This window comes from Nomascus leucogenys, chromosome 5 (assembly GCF_006542625.1).
Source record: "Nomascus leucogenys isolate Asia chromosome 5, Asia_NLE_v1, whole genome shotgun sequence".
Taxonomy (NCBI): Eukaryota; Metazoa; Chordata; class Mammalia; order Primates; family Hylobatidae; genus Nomascus; species Nomascus leucogenys.
Window position 1 is genome coordinate 16,674,251 of NC_044385.1, and position 22,150 is coordinate 16,696,400.

At 43.9% G+C, this 22,150-nt stretch overlaps 1 protein-coding gene across 2 annotated transcripts in view; it reads left to right on the top strand.

Annotated features, from left to right (window-relative positions):
• The first annotated feature begins 12,767 nt into the window (after positions 1 to 12,767).
• EGLN1 (egl-9 family hypoxia inducible factor 1) overlaps positions 12,768 to 22,150 on the top strand; it is a 58,845-nt gene continuing 49,462 nt past the window's right edge. For both annotated transcript variants that reach the window (XM_030812688.1, XM_030812689.1), the window contains exon 1: positions 12,768 to 14,079. In XM_030812688.1, coding sequence (XP_030668548.1) covers positions 13,189 to 14,079 — 891 coding nt within the window. In that variant the 5' untranslated portion in view covers positions 12,768 to 13,188. The remainder of the gene's footprint in view (positions 14,080 to 22,150) is intronic.

Genomic DNA, 22,150 nt, shown 5'->3' on the forward strand with positions numbered 1-22,150 from the left:
GCTCACTACAGCCTTGACCTCCTGGGCTCAGACAAACCTCCCATCTCAGCCCCCAAGTAGGTGGTACTACAGGTGTGCACCACCATTTTTCTTTTTCATTTATTATTATTATGATTTTGAGACAGAGCTTCGCTTTTGTTGCTCAGGCTGGAGTGCAATGGCACGATCTCAACTTACTGCAACTTCTGCCTCCCAGGTTCAGGCGATTCTCCTGCCTCAGCCTCCCACATAGCTGAGATTATAGGCATGCGCCACCACGTCAGGCTAATTTTGTATTTTTAGTAAAGACAGGGTTTCTCCATGTTGGTAAGGCTGGTCTCAAACTCCCGATCTCAAGTGATCTGCCCACCTCGGCCTCCCAAATTGCTGGGATTACAGGCGTAAGCCACCATGCCCGGCCCATGCTCAGCATTTTTTGTACCTTTTGTAGAGATGGGGATTTGCCATGTTGCCAGACTGTTCTCAAACTCCTGGGTTCAAGCAATCTGCTTGTCCTGGCCTCCCAAAGTGCTGGGATTACAGGTATGAGCCACCACGCCTGGCCCTAAAAGCATTTCTATTGCTATATATTCAGGTTCATGATCTTTACTTTTATAATGTTTAACATGCTAAAAATTCTATGCAGTGAAATGTTTCATTTCAGATACTGTCTTTTTCAGCTCTGAAATTTCCATTTGGCTTTTCTTTTTGTATCTTCCATTTCTCAACTCATTGTGCCTACATTTTCCTTTACATCCTTGAGCATATTTATAAAAGATATTTTAGGCCAGGCGCAGTGGCTCATGCCTGTAATCCTAGCACTTTGGGAGGCTGAGGCAGGCGGATCATGAGGTCAGGAGTTCGAGACCAGCCTGGCTAACACGGTGAAACCCCGTCTCTAATAAAAATACAAAAAATTAGCTTGGTGTGACACCTGTAATCCCAGCTACTGGAGAGGCTGAGGCAGGAGAATCACTTGAACCCGGAGACAGAGGTTGCAGTGAGCCAAGATGGAGCCACTGCACTCCATCCTAGGTGACAGAGCAAGACTCCGTCTCAAAAAAAAAAAAAAAAAAGATATTTTAAAGGATTTAGCTACTAATTCCATACTTTCTGGGTCTGTTGCAAGTGGACCAATTTTTCTTTGCTTGTGGATCACATTTTTCTGCTTCTGTGCATGTTTAGTAATTTTTAATTGGATGTTGAAAATTGTGAATTTTTTTTGTTGAGTGCCAGATTTTGTTGTCTTTTCTTAAAGAGAGCTGGATTTATTCTGGTAGGGAGTTATATCTTTTTTTGAAGCTTTAAATAGCTTTGTATGTTGCTCTGGATTTGTTCCATTGTTTCATTTATCTTCTTCAGGAGACTTCAATTATATGTATATTGTATTCTGTGTGGATGCCTGTTTTCCATTCCCATCACATTCTGCCTGATCCATTTCTTTTTCTTTTTCTTTCTTTCTTTTTTTTTGGAGACAGTCTCGCTATGTCACCCAGGTTGGAGTGTGATGGTGCCATCTAGGCTCCCTGCAACCTCCGCCTCCCAGTTTCAAGTGATCCTCCTACCTCAGCCTCCCAAGTAGCTGGGATTACAGGCATGCACCACCACCCGGCTAATTTTTGTACTTTTAGTGGAGATAGGGTTTCACCATGTTGGCCAGGCTGGTCTCAAATTCCTGACCTCAAGTGATCTTCCCGCCTCAGCCTCCCAAATTGCTGGGATTACAGGTGTGAGCCACCATGCCTGGCCTGGGAGGAGACTTTCATCAGTTAAGTATTGTCTTTGAACGTATGATTCTAAGTGGTTTTTAAAATTTATTTTTACTTGCTTGTCTGACTATCCTTGCAAATAGATACTGAAGTATTAGGACGTAAAAGGGCATGATGCATGCAACCTACTCTCAAATGGTTCAGAAAAAATAAACAATAATATAAATACAGATAAGAGATATATATGTAGAGGGAATGATAAAACAGGTTTAAATTAGTAAACTTAAGTAAGGGATATAGAGAAGTTCTTTTTTATTCTCGCAAATTTTCTAGAACTTTGCGATTCTTTCAAAATAAAAGTGAGGCAGGAGAATAGTGCCTGGAGGCAAGGAACCTAAGGTTGTTTCACATCGACTTCCTAAAACTAAATTGAAAGGAAACCCCTCCCTTTGACCTTTTCTGCTTAGCAGATGGGAAATTGGCTGTCTGTAACAAATCAGACTGATTGCCGGTAGAGTCTTCATTTGCAACTTTGTAACTTCACCCTAGCCTCTGAATGCAACCAATTAGATGTTTGCACAGGAGTGTGACCTTTGTAACTTCACTCCAGCCTCTGGTTGGCTGCTTTCTGCAACCAGTCAGATTGATTGCAGGCTACCACTTCATTTACATGAGGTGAGCGTGAAGTGGCCAATGGGAAACTTCTAGCGGGTATTTGGACCCAAGAAGATTCCGTATCTGGGCCCTCAAGCCACTGCTTGGGTCCACTCCCGCAGTGTGGAGTGTACTTTTGTTTTCAATAAACCCCTGCTTTCATTCTTTTGCTGCTTCATTCTTTCTTTGCTTTGCTCGGCATTTTGTCCAATTCTTTGTTGAAAACACCAAGAACCTGGACAACTTGCAGTCACAACCCACTACTGGTGACAAAAGCTTAAAAATAGTCTATTCGTGACTAAATACAGAAACCATAAATTGCCTCCTTTGATAATCATCAAATGCTTCTGTAGAACTTATTGATGAGGAACTTATGGGGAGGTGGAGCAAAGGTCATTCTTGCTAGGCTTTAGCAAAGAGATTGGTGGCATTTGCCCCTGCCCAAGAGATCTGTGGAACTTCGAACTTGAGAGAGATGATTTAGGGTATCTGGCGGAAGAAATGTCTAAGCAGCAGGGTGTTCCAAGATATGATCTGGCTTTTTCTGAAAGTGTGCAGTCATCTGCGTTCACAAAAAGGTGATCTGAAATTGGAACTTATGTTTAAAAGGAAGTAGAGCATAAAAGTTTGGAAAACTTGCAGCCTGACCATGCCATAGAAAAGAAAAACCCATTTTCTGGGGAGAAATTCAAGCCTTCAGCTGCAGAAATTTGCATAAGTAAAGAGAAGCCAAATGTTAATAGCCAAAACAATGAGGAGAATGTCTCCAGAGCATTTTAGAGACCTTCAAGGCAGCCCCTCCCATTACAGGCCTGGAGACCTAAGAGGTAAAAACAGTTTCCTGGGTAGGGTCCATGGCCCTGCTTCTCTGTGCAGCCTCCATAAGAGGTGACAGCGTGCTGGCAGCCCTCACAGCCCTCACTCTCTTGGTGCCTCCTCGGCCTTGGCACCCTCTCTGGCTGTGCTTGAGGAGCCCTTCAGCCCGCCGCTGCACTGTGGGAGCCCCTTTCTGGGCTGGCCAAGGCCAGAGCCAGCTCCCTCAGCTTGTGGGGAGGTGTGGAGGGAGAGGTGCGGGCGGGAACCAGGGCTGCATGTGGTGCTTGTGGGCCAGCGTGAGTTCCAGGTGGGCGTGGGCTCAGCGGGACCCACACTCGGAGTGGCCAGCCGGCCCCGCTGGCCCGGGCAGTGAGGGGCTTAGCACCTGGGCCAGCAGCTGCTGTGCTCAATTTCTGGCAGGGCCTTAACTGCCTTCCCGCGGGGTAAGGCTGGGGACCTGCAGCCCGCCATGCCTGAGCCTCCCCCCTCGCTGTGGGCTCCCTTGTGGCTTGAGCCTCCCCAACGAGTGCCGCCCCCTGCTCCAACGGTGCCCAGTCCCATCGACCACCCAAGGGCTGAGGAGTACAGTGCATGGCGCAGGACTGGCAGGCAGCTCCACCTGCGGCCCCGGTGCGGGATCCACTGGGTGAAGCCAGCTGGGCTCCTGAGTCTGGTGGGGACTTGGAGAACCTTTATGTCTTGCTAAGGGATTGTAAATACACCAATCGGCACTCTGTATCTAGCTCAAGGTTTGTAAACACACCAATCAGCACGCTGGGTCTAGCTCAGGGTTTGTGAATGCACCAATCGACACTCTGTATCTAGCTACTCTGGTGGGGACTTGGAGAACTTTTGTGTTGACACTCTGTATCTAGCTAATCTAGTGGGGACGTGGAGAACTTTTGTGTCTAGCTCAAGGATTGTAAACGCACCAATCAGCACCCTGTCAAAACGGACCAATCAGCTCTCTGTAAAATGGACCAATCAGCAGGATGTGGGTGGGGCCAGATAAGGGAATAAATGCAGGCTGCCCCAGCCAGCAGTGGCAACCTGCTTGGGTCCCCTTCCAGACTGCGGAAGCTTTGTTCTTTTGCTCTTTGCAATGTATCTTGCTGCTGCTCACTCTTTGGGTCCACACTGCTTTTATGAGCTGTAACACTCACTGTGAAGGTCTGAAGCTTCACTCCTGAAGCCAGCAAGACCACAAACCCACCAGGAGGAATGAACAACTCCAGACACGCTGCCTTAAGAGCTGTAACACTCACTGCGAAGGTCTGCAGCTTCACTCCTGAGCCAGTGGGACCACGAACCCACCAGAAGGAAGAAACTCCGAACACATCCGAACATCAGAAGGAACAAACTCTGGACACACCGCCTTTAAGAACTGTAACACTCACCGCGAGGGTCTGTGGCTTCATTCTTGAAGTCAGTGAGACCAAGAACCCACCAATTCTGGACACATCGGGACATGGGACCCTGCATCCCAGGTGCTCCAGCTCCACCTGTGGCTAAAAGGGGACAAGATACAGCTTGGGTCACTGCTTCAGAAGGTGCAAGCCCCAAGCCTTGGTGACTTCCACATGGTGTTGGGCTTGTGGGTATGCAGAAGACGAAAGCTGAGCTTTGGAAGCCTCTACCTAGGTTTCATCAGAGGATGTATGGAAATGCATGGATGTCTAGCAGAAGGCTGCTGCAGGGGCAGAGCCCTCATGAAGAACTTCTACTAGGACAATATGGAGTGGAAATGTGAGGTTGTAGTTCCCACAGAGTCCCCACTGGGGCACTGCCTATTGGAGCTGTAAGAAGAGGGCTGGTCTGGTGTGGTGGCTCATGCCTGTATTCCCAGCACTTTGGGAGGCCGAGGCAGGCAGATCACCTGAGGTCAGGAGTTTGAGACCAGCCTGGCCAACATGGCAAAACCACAGCTCTACTAAAAATAGAAAAATTAGCTGGGCATGGTGGTGGGCGCCTGTAATCCCAGCTACTCTGGAGGCTGAGGCAGGGAGAATTGCTTGAACCTGAAAGGTAGAGGTTGCAGTGAGCCAAGATCATGCCATTGCACTCCAGCCTGGGTGACGGAGTGAGACTCCATCTCAGAAAAAAAAAAAAAAAGAGTGCCACTGTCCACCAGATCCATGGAGAAGCTGCAGGCACTCAACGCCAGCCAAGGAAAGCAGCCCGAGGGGCTGTACCCTGCAGAACCACAGCGGCAGACCTGCCCAAGGACTTGGGAGCCAACCCTTGCATCACTGTGCCCTGGATGTGAGACATGGAGTCAAAGGAGATTATTTTGGAGCTTTAAGATTTAATGAGTGCCCTGCTGGGTTGTGGACTTGCATGGGGCCTGTGGAGCCCCTTTGTTTTGGCCAATTTATACCATTTGGAACAGGAATATTTACCCAATGCCTGTACCCCCATTATATCTTGGAAGTAACTACTTGCTTTTGATTTTACAGGCTCATAGGCAGAAGGGACTTGCTTTGTCTCAGACTTTGGACTTGCACTTTTGAGTTAATGCTGGAATGAGTTAAGACTTTGGGTGACTGTTGGGAAGGCATGATTGGTTTTGAAATGTGAAAAAGACATGAGATTTGAGAGAGGCCAGGGGTGGAATGATATGGTTTGCCTCTGGGTCCTTACCCAAATCTCATCTTGAATTGTAATCCACATGTGTCAAGGGAGGGACCTGGTGGGAGGTGACTGGACCATGGGGGCAGTTCCCCCCATGCAGTTCTCGTAATAGTGAGTGAGCTCTCACGAGATCTGATTGTTTAAAAGTGTATGGCAGTTCCTCCCACCTCCTTCCGCCATATAAGAGGTGCCTTACTTCCCCTTTGCCTTCCACCATGATTGTACGTTTCCTGAGACCTCCTTAACCATATGGAACTGTCAGTTAAACCTCTTTTGTTTATAAGTTGCCCATTCTCTGGTAGTTTCTTTCTGTATTATTATTATTACTATTTTTTTTGAGACAGAGTCTCGCTCTGTTGCCCAGGCTGGAGTGCAGTGGCATGGTCTCAGCTTACTGCAACCTCTGCCTCCTGGGTTCAAGCAATTCTCCTGCCTCAACCTCCCAAGTAGTTGGGATTACAGGCACCCACCACCACGCCCAGCGAAATTTTTGTATTTTTAGTAGAGACGGGGTTTTACCATGTTGGTCAAGCTGGTCTCGAACTCCTGACCGCAGGTGATCTGCCTGCCTCGGCCTCCCAAGTGGGTAGTTTCTTTTTTTTTTTTTTTTTTTTTTGAGACGGAGTCTCGCTCTGTCGCCCAGGCTGGAGAGCAGTGTCACAATCTCGGCTCACTGCAAGCTCCGCCTCCCGGGTTCACGCCATTCTCCTGCCTCAGCCTCTCCGAGTAGCTGGGACTACAGGCGCCCGCCACCACACCTGGCTAACTTTTTTTTGTATTTTTAGTAGAGACGGGGTTTCACCGTGGTCTCGATCTCCTGACCTCGTGATCCGCCCGCCTCGGCCTCCCAAAGTGCTGGGTAGTTTCTTTATTGCAGTGTGAAAATGGACTAATACACAGAGAAAAGAATTAGGTGACTTTAAAACACAGTATTTTGGCCATCCATTCTTAATGGGATATATTATGTAGACAAAAAGAATGCCGTAAGATATTAAACTGCATTCAGTAATTAGTCTTATTGGTAGTAGTAACATTGATATTGTATCGTGAAACTATCGTAATTATTTTTTAGAATATAGCAGATAAGCAATAATGTAAATGTCATTAGGAAACAAAATTTTTAGTACAGGTTGAGCATCCCTAATCCAGAAATTCAAAATCTGAAATTCTCCAAAATCTGGAACTTTTTGAGGCCAACATTATACCTCAAGTGGAAGATTTTACATCTAACCTCATGTGATGAGTTGTAATCAAAACACAGGCAAAACGGTTTCATGCGCAAAATTATTGAAAATATTGTATAAAATTACCTTCAGGTTTTGTGTATAAGGCGCAAATGAAACATAAATGAATTTCGTGTTTAGATTTCGGTTGCATCCCCAAGATATTGCTTTATGTATGTGCAAATATTCCAAAATCTGAAAATAACTGGAACACGTCTGGTTCCAAGCATTTTGGATAAAGGCTGCTCAACCCGTCAAGAAAAAAAAATTACAAATATAAAATCAAAGAAATTAAGTTAAAACTCTGTAATCTTAAATTTGAATTGGAAATATCAGTATGAATTCAAGATTTTTTTCTCTTGAAAAAATTATCGATTTTCCAGTTCTATTAGAAAGACTTAGAAGTAATGACAGCCCAGTGGCAATGAGTACTCCTGATTATGGTTTCTGACTGCCATTTCCTACTTAAAGGAACTGAGGCTCTTTGGAGGAATGACTGATTCCATGTCAGGGGCAGGAAATGCACAAGATAAGTTTGGGCCATTTTGTGCCAGAAAGCAAGAAAATTATCAAAGATTAATGTGACCACATCTACAATACATAGGAACCAACTCAAATAATTTCTCACTGGCCAAAAGCGGGACAATTTGAGCATCAAAAAGAATAATTAATGCATTTCAAATATGTGAAAATACATATATTCATGATATATTTTTTAAAAAGCTCATTAGAAGTTGCTAGGGCACTAACTCATTATTTTGAAAATTGGTAAATGAAAAGAAACAAACGTGGACCCTATCTTTCATCTACAAACTGTATTTCGGGATAACCAAAGAGTTAATGAAAAATGTTATGGTAGAATTCCAGCTAATAAATTTAGGAGGAATGGTAGAATTAGAAATTCATTATTTTGCAACCTCTAATGAAATACTGGATTGAGTCACAATTAATGGATGCTAAAATAACCAGGTGATGTTTGATGAAAAACGTAATATAGGAATCAGGCTGACACCACCTCAACCCATGAGCAATATTTCTTTTTTTTTTTTTTTTGAGACGGAGTCTCGCTCTGTCGCCCAGGCTGGAGTGCAGTGGCGCAATCTCAGCTCACTGCAAGCTCCGCCTCCCGGGTTCACGCCATTCTCCTGTCTCAGCCTCTCCGAGTAGCTGGGACTACAGGCGCCCGCCACCACGCCCGGCTAATTTTTTGTATTTTTAGTAGAGACGGAGTTTCATCATGGTCTCGATCTCCTGACCTCGTGATCTGCCCGCCTCGGCCTCCCAAAGTGCTGGGATTACAAGCGTGAGCCACCGCGCCCGGCCAGCAATATTTCATCATAAAATGGAACTATCAGACATATGTGCCTCGTGATGTGATGTAATAGGAAATACACGGCAACTACCACAAAGTATGCTTACCTAAAATATAGAACCTCAATCTAATAAAAATCCTAGATCTACCTATTTGCAGAAATAGGAGTAATATCGCAAGGAAGTAATCAGCTAAATCCAGAATATGGGACATTCGGTAGTACAAATGGCCTAGTTTCTACAGTAAATCTATAGTATGAAGGGTGAGATGCTGGTAAAATTGAGTAAAAGGGACTTAAGAAATATGACAATTTGTGATGGTATTAGGTGGGGCGGGGTGGGGGAAGAAACAACTAAGTGCAATGTATGGACTTGTTTAGATCTTGAATTGAATAAAGCACTGTAAACAGAATCTTTGATATAATCAAAAAAATTTAATACTTGGGGGATGATGGATAGTATTGAGATTTTTCTTAATTTTGTGTGATAATGGCATGGTGGATATGATTTTTGAAAGTTCTTATCAGATGTGCATATTGAAGTTGGGATATGCTTTATAATACTTTAGCAAAAAAAGTGGGGGACATGGGAGGAGGGTAGGGAAGAACTGTCTATCAACAAATGTTGATGATTGTTGAAGCTGATAACTGTTAAACTTATTAGGGCTGAGGTTGATTATCTCTCTTTTTGCATATGTTTAACTTTTCCCACAAGAAAATGTTACTGGAAAAATTACTTAGCTTTCTCCAACCTGGGTTGGTATAAGTTACTGATTGTGACTATCCCAAAAGTTGGTTCAACATTAAGGTAATGTTTGTTAGGAAAAAAATTAGATCAACACATTATTTAGTATCCCAGGTTTTTGAGCATTTATTTAAAAAATTCCCTGTAATGAGAGATGATTATAAATTTTTGTTATATTTCTGAGATGATCAATTTTAACAGGATTGGTGGTAATTTTTCAATCATAAGCTGATAAAGTTTGATGACTGATAAATCGCCCCAATATATAGAAAATCTATTCAATTATTTTGTTTTCATAAGGGAACAACCTTGGTGGAAAGTACAGCTGTCTCCATGTACAAGGAGAAGCACATAGCTCACGTGTGCATCTGGCAGAACCCCCAGTACAGAGACAAGCAGGTGCTGTTTTCCAATGACACCTACTTGTGTGTGTCCTAATACTATAGTTAGAAAATGGCTCAGATTTTTGAGTTGCTTTTCCCAGAACTCAAAGATCGTCTTCCTGTTTATCTTGGTGGAATGCCTATGCTATACTTGTGATTTTTCTGTTCTCTGTAACCTATTAAAACAAGACTGTCGCAGATGGGGAAACAAGAGGTCATTAGTTAACAATCAGATGTTCGATTTCTTGAGCAGAAAAGATACTCTGTTGTGGTTTTAAAAACATTTTTGAAGGAGAAATAGGGCTACTCCTTGGAAGGCAGATTCTTGTTCACTGGGCTTTCCTCAAGAGTCAACACAGTCGTTTCTAAATTCAGTTCCTCCTTCAACTTTGTTCTTGTAGTTAACATAAGCTTTGCCTCTTTTAGTTCTTGTCAGTTCACAGTGGCTACTGCTTTATAGCTTAAGTAAGTACTGCCACAAGAGCAAAGGGAAGCCAAATAGGTGGTCAATTAGCTTTGTCTAAGTTGGTATGATATGGAGAGGAAAGCACTGTTACTTTAATTCATTCTTCAGTTTCTAGAACAGTTGCTCTTGATTAGGTTAGGGGCAGAAAAAACATTTGTAATAATGGCTTTGAGAGACACAAGCCTTTGTTCGCCCCAGAGTATTAGTTAACCCACCTAGTGCTCCTAATCATGTAATATTAAGGATTGGGAGGGACATTCATTGCCTCCCTATTTGTTTCACCTTCTGTAAAATTGGTAGAATAATAGTACCCATTTCATAGCATTGTATGATGATTAAATTGGTTAATATTTTTAAAATGCTTAGAACACAGATTGGGCACATAATAGCAAGCACCACATGTATTTATAAGATAAATTCTTTTGTGCTGCCTTCCGTTAAAGTTTAAATAAGTAAATAAATAAATTAAATAAATACTTGCATGACATTTTGAAGTCTCTCTATAACATCTGAGTAAGTGGCGGCTGCGACAATGCTACTAGAGTTCCAGAATCTTGTTGGTGACAAGATTGTTCACCAGCATATGGTGTGGTGAAAACTCACTAACTTGGAATTAGTTCAGATTATTAAGCCTGATGAGTAGGTGAAAATCCTGAAATCAAGGATCTTTGGAACTATTTGAAATCAGTATTTTATATTTGCCTGTTGTATTCATTAAAGTGTTGCAAGTGTTCTATTTGATGGATTAAGTATATTTAGGATATACATGTTCAATTTGTGATTTTGTATACTTAATTGGAACAAGAAAGCTAATAAAGGTTTTGATATGGACATCTGTTCAAGTAAACTTCAATGAAAATATATGAGTAGAGCATATAGAGATGTAAATAATTTGTGGACACACCATAGACTGAAATAGTAAATTTAAAAGAAATTGTTGGAATAATCAAGTGTTTGTGGAATGAGTTCCTGCTCTTGTGAATAATTACGCATCACGTATAATTACTATAGTAAAAGGAAGCCTAAGAAGTATTAGACTCTACTTGTATTTAAATTACACTTTACATAATTTATGTGTATGAAAAATGTTTTAAAAGCTTATTTTTGTAAGCCATGAGATAGCTCCTTTACATTTTAAGAATTTCTTGATTAATTTGCCTGGATTTTATTAGTGCAAATGGCAGAGCTAGCAATTTCTTTTTCTGTGTTCCCATTCCATCCTATTCGTCCCTCTTTTAGGAAACTCTGAACTCTGGATTGTCCTTGTTTACATACCTGCCTCCTGCATTGGACCATGTGTCTCTGAGTGTAGTATGACTAATTCATTTGTTTGTCAAGGATAGTCTAGCACATGGTATACTCTCAATACATTTGTTGAACAGCCTAATTAGTAATGTCTGCAACAATGACATTTTACTGTATTTAATAAAGCTCTGGGAAAGTAGGATACACATAAGACAGGTCCAGGTCTAAATTCTTTACAGAAACTTGGATTTTTGGTTCGGTTTGAAATTTGAAGATGTAAGTATATTTATCTCAGTTTCCCAAAGGACAAGCTAATTGGAATTATCATCCTCTTTCACTCGATTGGATCTCCAGAATGCCATTTACGCATGCAGCAGAATTTTATAACAGTTTTAAATTCTGCATATTTGATGAAGAGGTTTTATATTTTTGGATTCAAGCCTCTTTCTAAACTTCTACAATGTGGTTTACAATAATTCCTTATATCCTGCTTTTGAAATACATATTGCAGCTTTTTAAGTTTGGAAGGCTGTATTTCAAGGACTGAAGTTACAGTATACTCAAGTGATGCACAAGCCCTAGCACCGCACTTTCCACGTAGTGTTCGATAAAGATTGTTAAACTCTAAATCACAGGCCTTTTAATTCTTAAGACAAATAGCAGCAGAAAGAAACATCTTTGGCTTATTTCTGGTAAGGTTTTTATGCTCTGTAAAACAAAGAATTGTATTCATCCGCGCAGCACAGAGTCTATTAAAAATAAATGTGAGAGTCGTTAATGTAGTACTGCTCATTTACCACCAAAATTCACTTTTCAGGAATAATCCCATCAGTTTAAATTGGATATTGGAATGAGCATTGATTACATTTAACTTGGTAGCCCAAAATTTTTTCATGGGGTTTTGAACTCGGCGGGATTTCAAAAGTTTTAAAAATGAGTTTTTGATTTTTTTAAAAACCCTCAAATTTCATTACCTTTAAATTAGGTCGAAACGGGGCGCAAGAGATTGGATTAACACCATAGTAATACTTATTTTGTTCTTAACCATTTCAGGGCTTCTTGAAATAGAGGCTGTATGGTGTAATGGAAAAAACAGCCTTGGAATCTGGGAGACTGGTTCCTGGATTCAGTCCCAGTTCTGCGTGACCTTGGGCAAGTTACTTTACTTCTCTGAATTTCCGTTTCCTCCTCTGCAAACTGAGGATCGCAATAGCCACCTTGCAACCTTGACTGGAGCGAGCCTCGCACACCCCGCGCCGGCCTGGAGGAAGCGCAGCCATGATTACGCCGCCTTCGCTCCGCTACCCGCTTGCGACTGGCGCCCTCCCCCAGCAGGTGTAGGCGCTGCCGCGCTGCCCCACGCCTTTCCGCCTCTCGCGGGCCTGCGCCTGGGCGTCCCGGAGGAGGCCGCTGCGGGTTGAGGTAGCGCACCGGCCTCTCGGCGTCCCAGTCCCGCCCCGGGCGGAGGGAGGGCGGGCTACCCAGCTCCGAGGCCGAGGCCCGGCCCTGCCAAGTGCGGAGGAGCGCAGGCGGCCCCCGCCCCTCGGCCCTCCCCCCGGCCCTCCCTCCGCCCCCTCCGCCCTCGCGCGCCGCCCGCCCGGGTCGCCGCGGGGCCGTGGTGTACGTGCAGAGCGCGCAGAGCGAGTGGCGCCCGCATGCCCTGCGCTCCTTCACAGCCTGGGCCGGGCCGCCCGGGACGCTGAGGCGGCGGCGGCGGCCGAGGGGGCCGGTCTTGCGCTCCCCAGGTCCGCGCGCCTGAGTCCAGGTTGCCATTCGCCACACAGGCCGCGTTCTCTCAGCCCTCGGCGGCGATGAGGCGCTGAGGCGGCCGCCGGCGCTGCGCCGGAGCTTAGGACTCGGAAGCGGCCGGGCCGAGGGCGCGGGGTGCCGGCCTCCCTGAGGCGAGGGTAGCGGGTGCATGGCGCAGTAACGGCCCTATCTCTCTTCCCGCTCCCCAGCCTCAGGCAAGGCCGTCCGGCCGCCACTCCTCCTGCTCGGCCGCCGCCGTCGCCGTCGCCGCCGCCGCCATGGCCAATGACAGCGGCGGGCCCGGCGGGCCGAGCCCGAGCGAGCGAGACCGGCAGTACTGCGAGCTGTGCGGGAAGATGGAGAACCTGCTGCGCTGCAGCCGTTGCCGCAGCTCCTTCTACTGCTGCAAGGAGCACCAGCGTCAGGACTGGAAGAAGCACAAGCTCGTGTGCCAGGGCAGCGAGGGCGCCGTCGGCCACGGAGTGGGCCCGCACCAGCACTCCGGCCCCGCGCCGCCGGCTGCAGCGCCGCCGTCCAGGGCCGGGGCCCGGGAGCCCAGGAAGGCAGCGGCGCGCCGGGACAACGCCTCCGGGGACGCGGCCAAGGGAAAAGCAAAGGCCAAGCCCCCGGCCGACCCAGCGGCGGCCGCGTCGCCGTCTCGTGCGGCCCCCGGCGGCCAGGGCTCGGCGGTAGCTGCCGAAGCCGAGCTCGGGAAGGAGGAGCCGCCGGCCCGCTCATCGCTGTTCCAGGAGAAGGCGAACCTGTACCCCCCGTGCAACACGCCCGGGGATGCGCTGAGCCCCAGCGGCGGCCTGCGGCCCAACGGGCAGACGAAGCCCCTGCCGGCGCTGAAGCTGGCGCTCGAGTACATCGTGCCGTGCATGAACAAGCACGGCATCTGTGTGGTGGACGACTTCCTCGGCAAGGAGACCGGACAGCAGATCGGCGACGAGGTGCGCGCCCTGCACGACACCGGGAAGTTCACGGACGGGCAGCTGGTCAGCCAGAAAAGTGACTCGTCCAAGGACATCCGAGGCGATAAGATCACCTGGATCGAGGGCAAGGAGCCCGGCTGCGAAACCATTGGGCTGCTCATGAGCAGCATGGACGACCTGATCCGCCACTGTAACGGGAAGCTGGGCAGCTACAAAATCAATGGCCGGACGAAAGTAAGTGTGCTGCGGGTTTGTGCTGGACAGGCCATTCTCGGCGGGCAGCCCCTGCCTGCCACTGTAACTGCCTAGGCTGAGAAGCAGCATTCCTCTGTATAGAAGGGACGCACTCCTCCTTGTGTAGCTCCCCGTAAGGAAGACGGACAGAATTTGTAGTAGCTGTTTATCTAGTTAGCCCCTTTGTATCCACTGTTTTCCACTTACTGCCCGTTCACAAACTTCTCCGGCTAATTGCATGGTTTTTTGGCTAAACGTAGGCGCTTTAACTTTCCTGTTTTCTTTCTTCCATTCCACTATTGGTCACAATTCAAACCTTAGTGGCGTTTTAGCCACCCAGTGAAGGAGTGTTAGAGTACCACCCAAAGCAAGTCCTGGTTCTGCTTCTGCCTTGTGTTTGCATAACTCTTAAATTTCCTATGGTGTCTGAACCACTCATCATATTTTGATTGAGAGTCAAACGCTGTGTTCAGTTATGAATTTGCCGGCTGACCACAAAAAGGTAAATTTAAAATAAGCATTTAGTCGAAAGACTATATTATTCAGGAAGAGCTTGGCTACTCCCCTCCCCCTCTTATAGCTCTTATTCCTCACCCTGTTCCTACTGTTTTGAAACCCATTACAAAAAGGGGAAAGAAGTATTTCCGTTTTCAGACCTCTCAGTGTAGGTAGGCTACATTTTTAGCATAAGTTTCCTTTATTTGCTTTGTTCATGTAATCCTTCTGTTGAAAACTGTTTTGTAACTTCCTGGAAAAAAAAAAACAAAACAGCAACACGGAATTGGAGCAGGAGGGCTCGTTTTATTTATCCTTCCAATTTGGTGAGATCTTTTTGTTTTTACTGTTGCGGTTTTTCCTCCACAGATTCTTCACTTCCTACCTAGTCTATTCCCTCTTTCCTCCCTCGTGATAAACAGTAGACTCTTTCGTCCTTCACTAACTTTCTTGCAGCTCTTTTTCATTTTACTTCTCAGATCTTGATCTCTTCTTTGTGGCTGCTCCCAGGCCACCCTCCTCCACCATCAGTCTCTGATTTTGTGAGTTTTGAGAGATTGACCTGGGAGAGCATCACAGTTGCATGTTTGTACACACACGCTGACTCTAACCAGTGGTTCTTTTGTATGTGTGTGTCAGATCATCTACTTTGACAGTCATTACATGTGATTCTCAGGCTGCCCGAAAGGCTGAACGTAGACAGTGAGAAAGTTATAAACATGAAAATTTTGTGGGGAAAAATATAATGTGGAGTCTGATTTACGTATTGCCACTTCATTGCTGGATGAAGGCACAAGTCTTAATTTCTTGTAGTCTTAAAAAGGAACAGTTGAATAATATTAAACTGGAAGGGATCTGATGAAATCTCAGCCTTGGTCTTTCACTAGATTTTCATTGACATTTTTACGAAAGTTGTCAGGGATCACATCTGAACATAAAGTCCTGAGCTCCAGAGCAGGAAAGAAATTAGTTTGAGAGAATAGGGCTATGAAGACTGACCAAAGTATATAGTTGGGACATAAGCTTAAATTGGATTCTTGAAGAAGATGTCCCAAATCTTTCTTGATCTGCTTTCCTTAGTTAATTTAGCTTTCCAAGTTAAGCTGAGACCTCTTTTCTGTCTTCCTGCTTTCACCTGTCCTTAGAGAAGGGACAGCAGACAGCCTGGCTCTTAGAGCAAACGCTTCTCATAGGGATGCTATTAGGAAATAGCTACCTCCTTCCTCAAGAGTTCTAGTTGTTGGGGTTTTAAGTCACCTAACTGTACATATTAGCAGGTAATAAGGGACAGGATGAAGGAGGGATGACCTTTAAACTCTTTGGATTTGATCTGCTTATATTGATTTTAGGGACACAACTTCAGGATCTATAAATGATATTCAGGAATTCCTTTTCATTGTACTTCTTGGCTGAAAGAGGTTTTGGTAATCGTGTTTGAACATGTAATTTAAGTGTTCCTAAAAAACAAGGGTGTTTGCTTTGTGGAAATGAGAAGGCAATCAAAATAACCACCCACCGTATATTGAGCAACCACAGTGTGTTAGGCATCAGATTAGGGTCAATACAGATACAATCAATGTAATTTTTTTTTTTGAGACAGGGTCTTCCTTTGTCGCCCTGACTGGAGTACAAGGGTGTAAGTATGGCCCACTGCAGCTTCCACCTCCTGGGCTCAAGCTATCCTGCCATCTCAGCTTCCCTGTAGCTGGGACTGTAGACACACACCACCATGCTCGGCCAAACGAAAAAAAAAATTTTTTTGTAAAGTCAGGGTCTTGCTGATGATTTGATCTCGAACTCCTGGGCTCAGGTGATCCTCCTGCCTTGCCCTCCGAAAGTACTGTGGTTACAGACTTGAGCCACCTCACCTGGCCACAATAATCTTAATTCTATGAAGCGAGTGGTGTTATTCCTAATTTACATTTGAGGGATTTTCAGCTCAGACTTGGCAAAGGTCTACCACTTACGATAACTCTAGCTGGTGTTCAAACTTAAGTCATTCAGATATCAAACCCATGCTCTTTTTTAACTACGCTAGTTATAGGTAGAACATTAGGAGATGTAGATTATTTAGCACACTGCTGGAACTGCAATTTGATACATATATTTTGTTGAAAGTGGGTGAATAGCGCACTAGCTTTATATGTGAGTAATCATACTCTATGGTTGGGCTGTGTAAAACTTTTTATTAGGTGACTATACAATGTTTATTTCAGATAGTGGCTTAAAAGCCACTTTTGTATTTATCCACCTGAATTATGTGCTTGTCAGTATACTGTTGAGATGTCAGAATATGGTTTTTTTTTGTGATTGCAGAGGGAGACTTCAATTCAGAATTTTATCCTTCATAATATTATAGTGATTTTAAAAGTTATATGCAGCAAATGTGTAGTATTTTTCTCATTTCAACTTTCACAGCAGTAGGCAGGTGTTGTATCCCTTTTTTTTTATAGATTAGAAAAGTGGGACTCAGGAAAAGTTAATTCACTTGATGGAAATTCTGCAGCATATTAGGACTTAAATTCAGGTTTTCTGACTAAGAATCTGATGTTCTTTTTTATTTACATCATGTATATTGCATGCTCTTTATGTCAGGGCGTGGTAATCAGATGATACATGATTGTCTGTGGCCCATTCAGTGTAGGCTTTGTTTTCCCCTGAATTTCTACTTCAAACATGCTTGTCTGGCCGCTGTTTTTGCATCTACTTTAAAAAAGGAACCACAAGGGAAAAATGAAGTCATGCAGGAGAAAAACAGAAATGTAATTGTAGCCACTGATATAACCAAGCTCCTGTTTCCACTTTCTCTGGTCTTTTTGGGATTTTCCCCTTTTTGCCGTTACCCTGCCCTTTGATCCTATATCCTTGCTTATGCTTGTTTTCATCAAGAAGAGTCTCAGTGATATCCAGTAGAAAGAAACCATGGTCTGCTGTTTTGTGAAGAGTAGTGTGCCTTGACTTGGGGGTACAGGAGGAAGAGGAATGCAGAGGAGTGAGGATCATGGGAAAATGTTGAACTTTTCTGTTGGAGTTTCTTAGCCACTATGAAGGAAAACATTTTTCCCATTAAAATAGAAATACTAGAATCATATACATAATATTTTTGGAATTTAATCCAAAACTTCATCTGTTCCGTTAAAACATACATAAAGGAGTAATAAAATAGGTTGGGACTAATAAGCAGCAGATTATATTACTAAGATTTTTCACTCTTACTGTAGTTAATTAGTTAGGTCTGGCTGATTATGGCTTTTAGAGCAAAGAATAGGATGAGGAAAATGCCGCTGTTTTATTATCACTAACAAATGTGGTGACAATCCTCTTAGATGTTAAAAATGAAACTGACCCAGGAAGAGAGCCCTCATCAGTACCAGACCATGCTGGCATCCTGATCTCAGACTTTCAGCTTCTAGAACCGTGAGAAAATAAACTTATGTTATTTAAACCAAAATACATAAGTAAACATTTGTCTACTTATGCCATTCTCTTTATATGCTTGGGATCCAGGATACACAAATTGAAGTTACTTGTTTAATGATTTTATAACTATGTCAGAATTTAAGTTAAAAGTGAATTATTCTGTATGTAGAAAGGCTGAAAATAGTACAACTTCAGTAATTCTGCCAGCTATAAGGGACATGTGGACTGAGAGGGTAGTCTTAATAGATTGTGATCAACTATGTGCGAAAACATTTTGTATAGTGAGTTGATGTGTAGTTTACATGTAAACTAACTCCTCTAAAGGAATTTTATTTTACATTAAAAGATTTTTTTAGGCTGGGCTTAGTGGCTCACGCCTATAATCCCAGCATTTTGAGGGACTGAGGCAGGAGGATCGCTTGAGCCCAGGAGTTCAAGACCGGCTTGGGCAAATGGTGAGACCTTGTCTCTAAAAAAATTAAAAAATTAGCCAGGCATGGTGGTGCGAGCCCGTGGTCTCAGGTGGGAGGATTGCTTGAGCCCAGGTGATAGAACAAAACCCTGTCTCAAAAAAAAAAAAAAATTTTTTTTTTGTATGATGTAACTCTTATCTACTACCTAATAATCCACAAAAATACCCACAAATCCTTAATTAGGTGGAGGAGGAGGAGATGATAATAGAGATCATTTTAACTTTGAAAGATAATGGATTCCGGGCCACATGTGGTAACTGAGGCCTGTAATTCCCAACACACTGGGAGGCTGAGGTGGGAAGATAGCTTGAGTCCAGGAATTCAAGAGCAGCCTGGGCAACATGGCAAGACCTCATCTCTATTAAAAAAAAAAATTATTAAGAAAGAAAGAGGCCAGGTGCGGTGGCTCACGCCTGTTACCCCAGCACTTTGGGAGGCTGAGGCGGGCGGATCACGAGGTCGAGAGATCGAGACCATCCTGGCCAACCAACATGGTGAAACCCTGTCTCTACTAAAAATACAAAAATAAGCTGGGCTTATTTTTGCAAATAAGTGTTGCATGCCTTTAGTCCCAGCTACTTGGGAGGCTGAGGTAGGAGAATCGCTTGAACCCAGGAGGCAGAGGTTGCAGTGAGCCGAGATTGTGCCACTGCACTCCAGCCCTGGCGACAGAGCGAGACTCCATCTCAAAAAAAAAAAAAGAAAAGAAAGATAATGGATTTGGTTCTGCCCTTAGATCTGGGTTGGATCCTGGGTCTGCTGTGGTTTCTGTGTCCTTAGTCCAGTTTCTTAATCTCTTGACTCGTCAGTTGCTCCGTTTATAAAATGGTGTCCAGTGATACCTGTCTTTTTAGCTTCTCAGGCTTGTTGTGAGGTGAACATATAATGCTTCATGTAAAGCACCTTTTAGATGGAAAAGCGCTATGCAGAACTGTTCTTAGCTATCACTTCTCCCGTTTTAAAAATTTGCTGTCTTTCCGGTTCTTTCTTTTAAGAGTTCTGTGCTTTCCCTGTCTCATTCTCCTCCCATAAACTGGAGAAAAAAGGGCTTAGAATGATCACCCATTTTTTTACCTAACCACTTTTCCTGCATTTACACATATTTTTTTTAAAAGAGAAGAAATAACTTTTTTTTAAGAGAAAAAAGTCCCAGAGAGATTAAGTTGTTCAAGGTCATAGAGCTGGTGACAAAATCAACAGACCTTTGATTCAGTTCATTCATATCTGTAACTTTATGCATATTTCTACTTAACTAATGTTGGCATACTTTATGCTTTTTTTTTTTTTTTTTTAAAGGACACGGTCTAACTTGCCCAGGCTGGAGTGCAGTGGTGCAGTTATGGCTCACTGCAGCCTCAAGCTCCTGGGCTCAAGCAGTCCTCCCACTTGAGTCTCCGTAGTAGCTGGGACTACAGGCATGTGCCACCACACCCGGATAATTTCTTAAGTTTTTTCGTAGAGACGGGGTCTCCTTATGTTGTCCAGGCTGGTCTAGAACTGTTGGCCTCAAATGATCCTCCTGCCTTGGTGTCTCCCAAAGTGCCGGCTCATGCCTGTAATCCTAGCACTTTGGGAGGCCAGGGTGGGCGGATTTGCTTGAGCCCAGGAGTTCCAGACCAGGGCGCAACATGGTGAAACCCATCTCTAAAAATAATACAAAAATTAACCAGGCATGGTGGCACATGTCTGTAGTCCCAGCTTCTTGAGGGGCTGAGGTGGGAGGATCGCTTGAGCCTGGGAGGTAGAGGTTGCAGTGAACTGTGATTGCGCCACTGCCCTTCATCTAGCCTGGGTAACATCGAGACCCTGTCTCAAAAAAAAAAAAAAAAAAAAAAAAAAGTGCTGGGATTACAGGTATGAGCCATCGCACTGGGCCTCTGCCATTTTTGAGTATATGCTTGAACATTCGAGACTTTGTTCTCCCTTTTGCTTCTATCATTCTACCTGTTGGCTTATCTGACATTCTAGTTTAATTTTTTCTCCTACCTAATTTCCTTAAATGTTCTTTATCCATTTGTCTTTCATCTGATACTATTTAAAGCCGTTTGCCCTGAAGTAGGCCTACCCTCTCTTGTTTCTTTAGTAGGAGCTGTCTTCCTACTCTGTGTTTCTGATTTACAGTTTACTTCTGTTTTACTTTCCCTTTTTTCTCCCATCAGGCTTGAAATCTTTGTTCTTCTTCCATGTTTTCTGAAGCCTGTGCCTTTCTGGTATGCCTTTGGATTGATGTTATCAGCTTAGTTGTTTTTGTTTAATTTTTCACTTTAGGCCTTTAAAGCTACCCCAACTATTTCAGTCTCCCTTTTATTCTAGCACATTCTTGGGCAGTTTCTGTTTCTTAGATTTTACTTCTGTGCTTACATTCCACCTTCTTTTCTACTGTGCCCTCGTTTCCACAGTTGGAACATTGTCTGTGACTACATGATGGCATTCAGATAATTTACTAAGCCCATTTTCAGAGCTTGTCTTTGCCTTTTATTTCAGCTAAATCTCTTCTAAAAAAAATTGATATAGACGGTTAACCAAAATCTTCTCTTAACAAAAGTTTATTTCATGCCTTATTTCCTAGTCAAAACTCGACTTTTCTGCCACGTTTGTACTTCATAATCACATTTTTCCATAACCAATTTACAATTAGTTTCATTTCTGAAGAGCTTGGACAGTATCTGTTGACTTGAGATCACCATAAAGTTTTCATGAGTTTGGAATTCTCATTTTTCTTATTCAGTGTCCCAGGTCCCATTTCTTTACCAAAGCAAAAATACATGTACTCTTTACCCTTTGTTGTATTTTCTGAGTCCTGTTTTGATACTATTTTCACTCATTTGTTCATTCAACAAATGTTGAGTACCCTCCAGATACAGGCCCTGTTCTAGGAGCTAGGGTGTCCTGAACAACAACAAAAAGCCCCCTTCTCAGGGACCTTATCTTCTAGTTGGAGGAAGTGAGGGGTGGGGAGGGACAGTCAATAAACAGATGTACAAGTAATACGTGGCGTGTTTGGTGGTAAATATTAAGATGGAGAGTAAGTAAGGTAAGGACAGTGACTAGGGAGTACTCTTTTAGATAAGATTGATAAAGTAAGGTGACATTTAAATAGTGACTTGAATGAAGTGGGAAATTAGTTATGTGGAAGAGGAGCATTCTGAGGAATGGTATTAAATAGCAAATACAGAGGCCCTAACTTGAAATGTGTTTGGTGTGTTCAGAAAACAGCAAGCACGGCACTTCGGGAGGTCGAGGTGGGCGGATCACTTGAGGTCAGGAGTTTGAGACCAGCCTGGCCAACATGGCGAAACCCCATCTCTACTAAAAATACAAAAATTAGCCAGGCGTGATGGCATCTGCCTGTAGTCCCAGCTACTCTGGAGGCTGAGGCAGGAGAATTACTTGAACCCAGGAGGTGGAGGTTGCAGTGAGCCAAGATCATGCCACCACACTCCAACCTGGGCAGCAGGGTGAGACTGTCTCAAAAAAACAAACAGAAAACAGCAAGGAAACCACTGTGGTTATAGTGGAAGGAGTAAAGGATATGTGATTGATGTAGTGGGATAGGAAATGAGATCAGTTTGTGTAGGATATATTCTGGATATATTTTGAAAGTAGAATCAGATGAGATTTGCTGATGTATTAGATGTGGGGTATGAAAGTCATGAATGACTTAAAGGGTTTTGGCTTGAGCG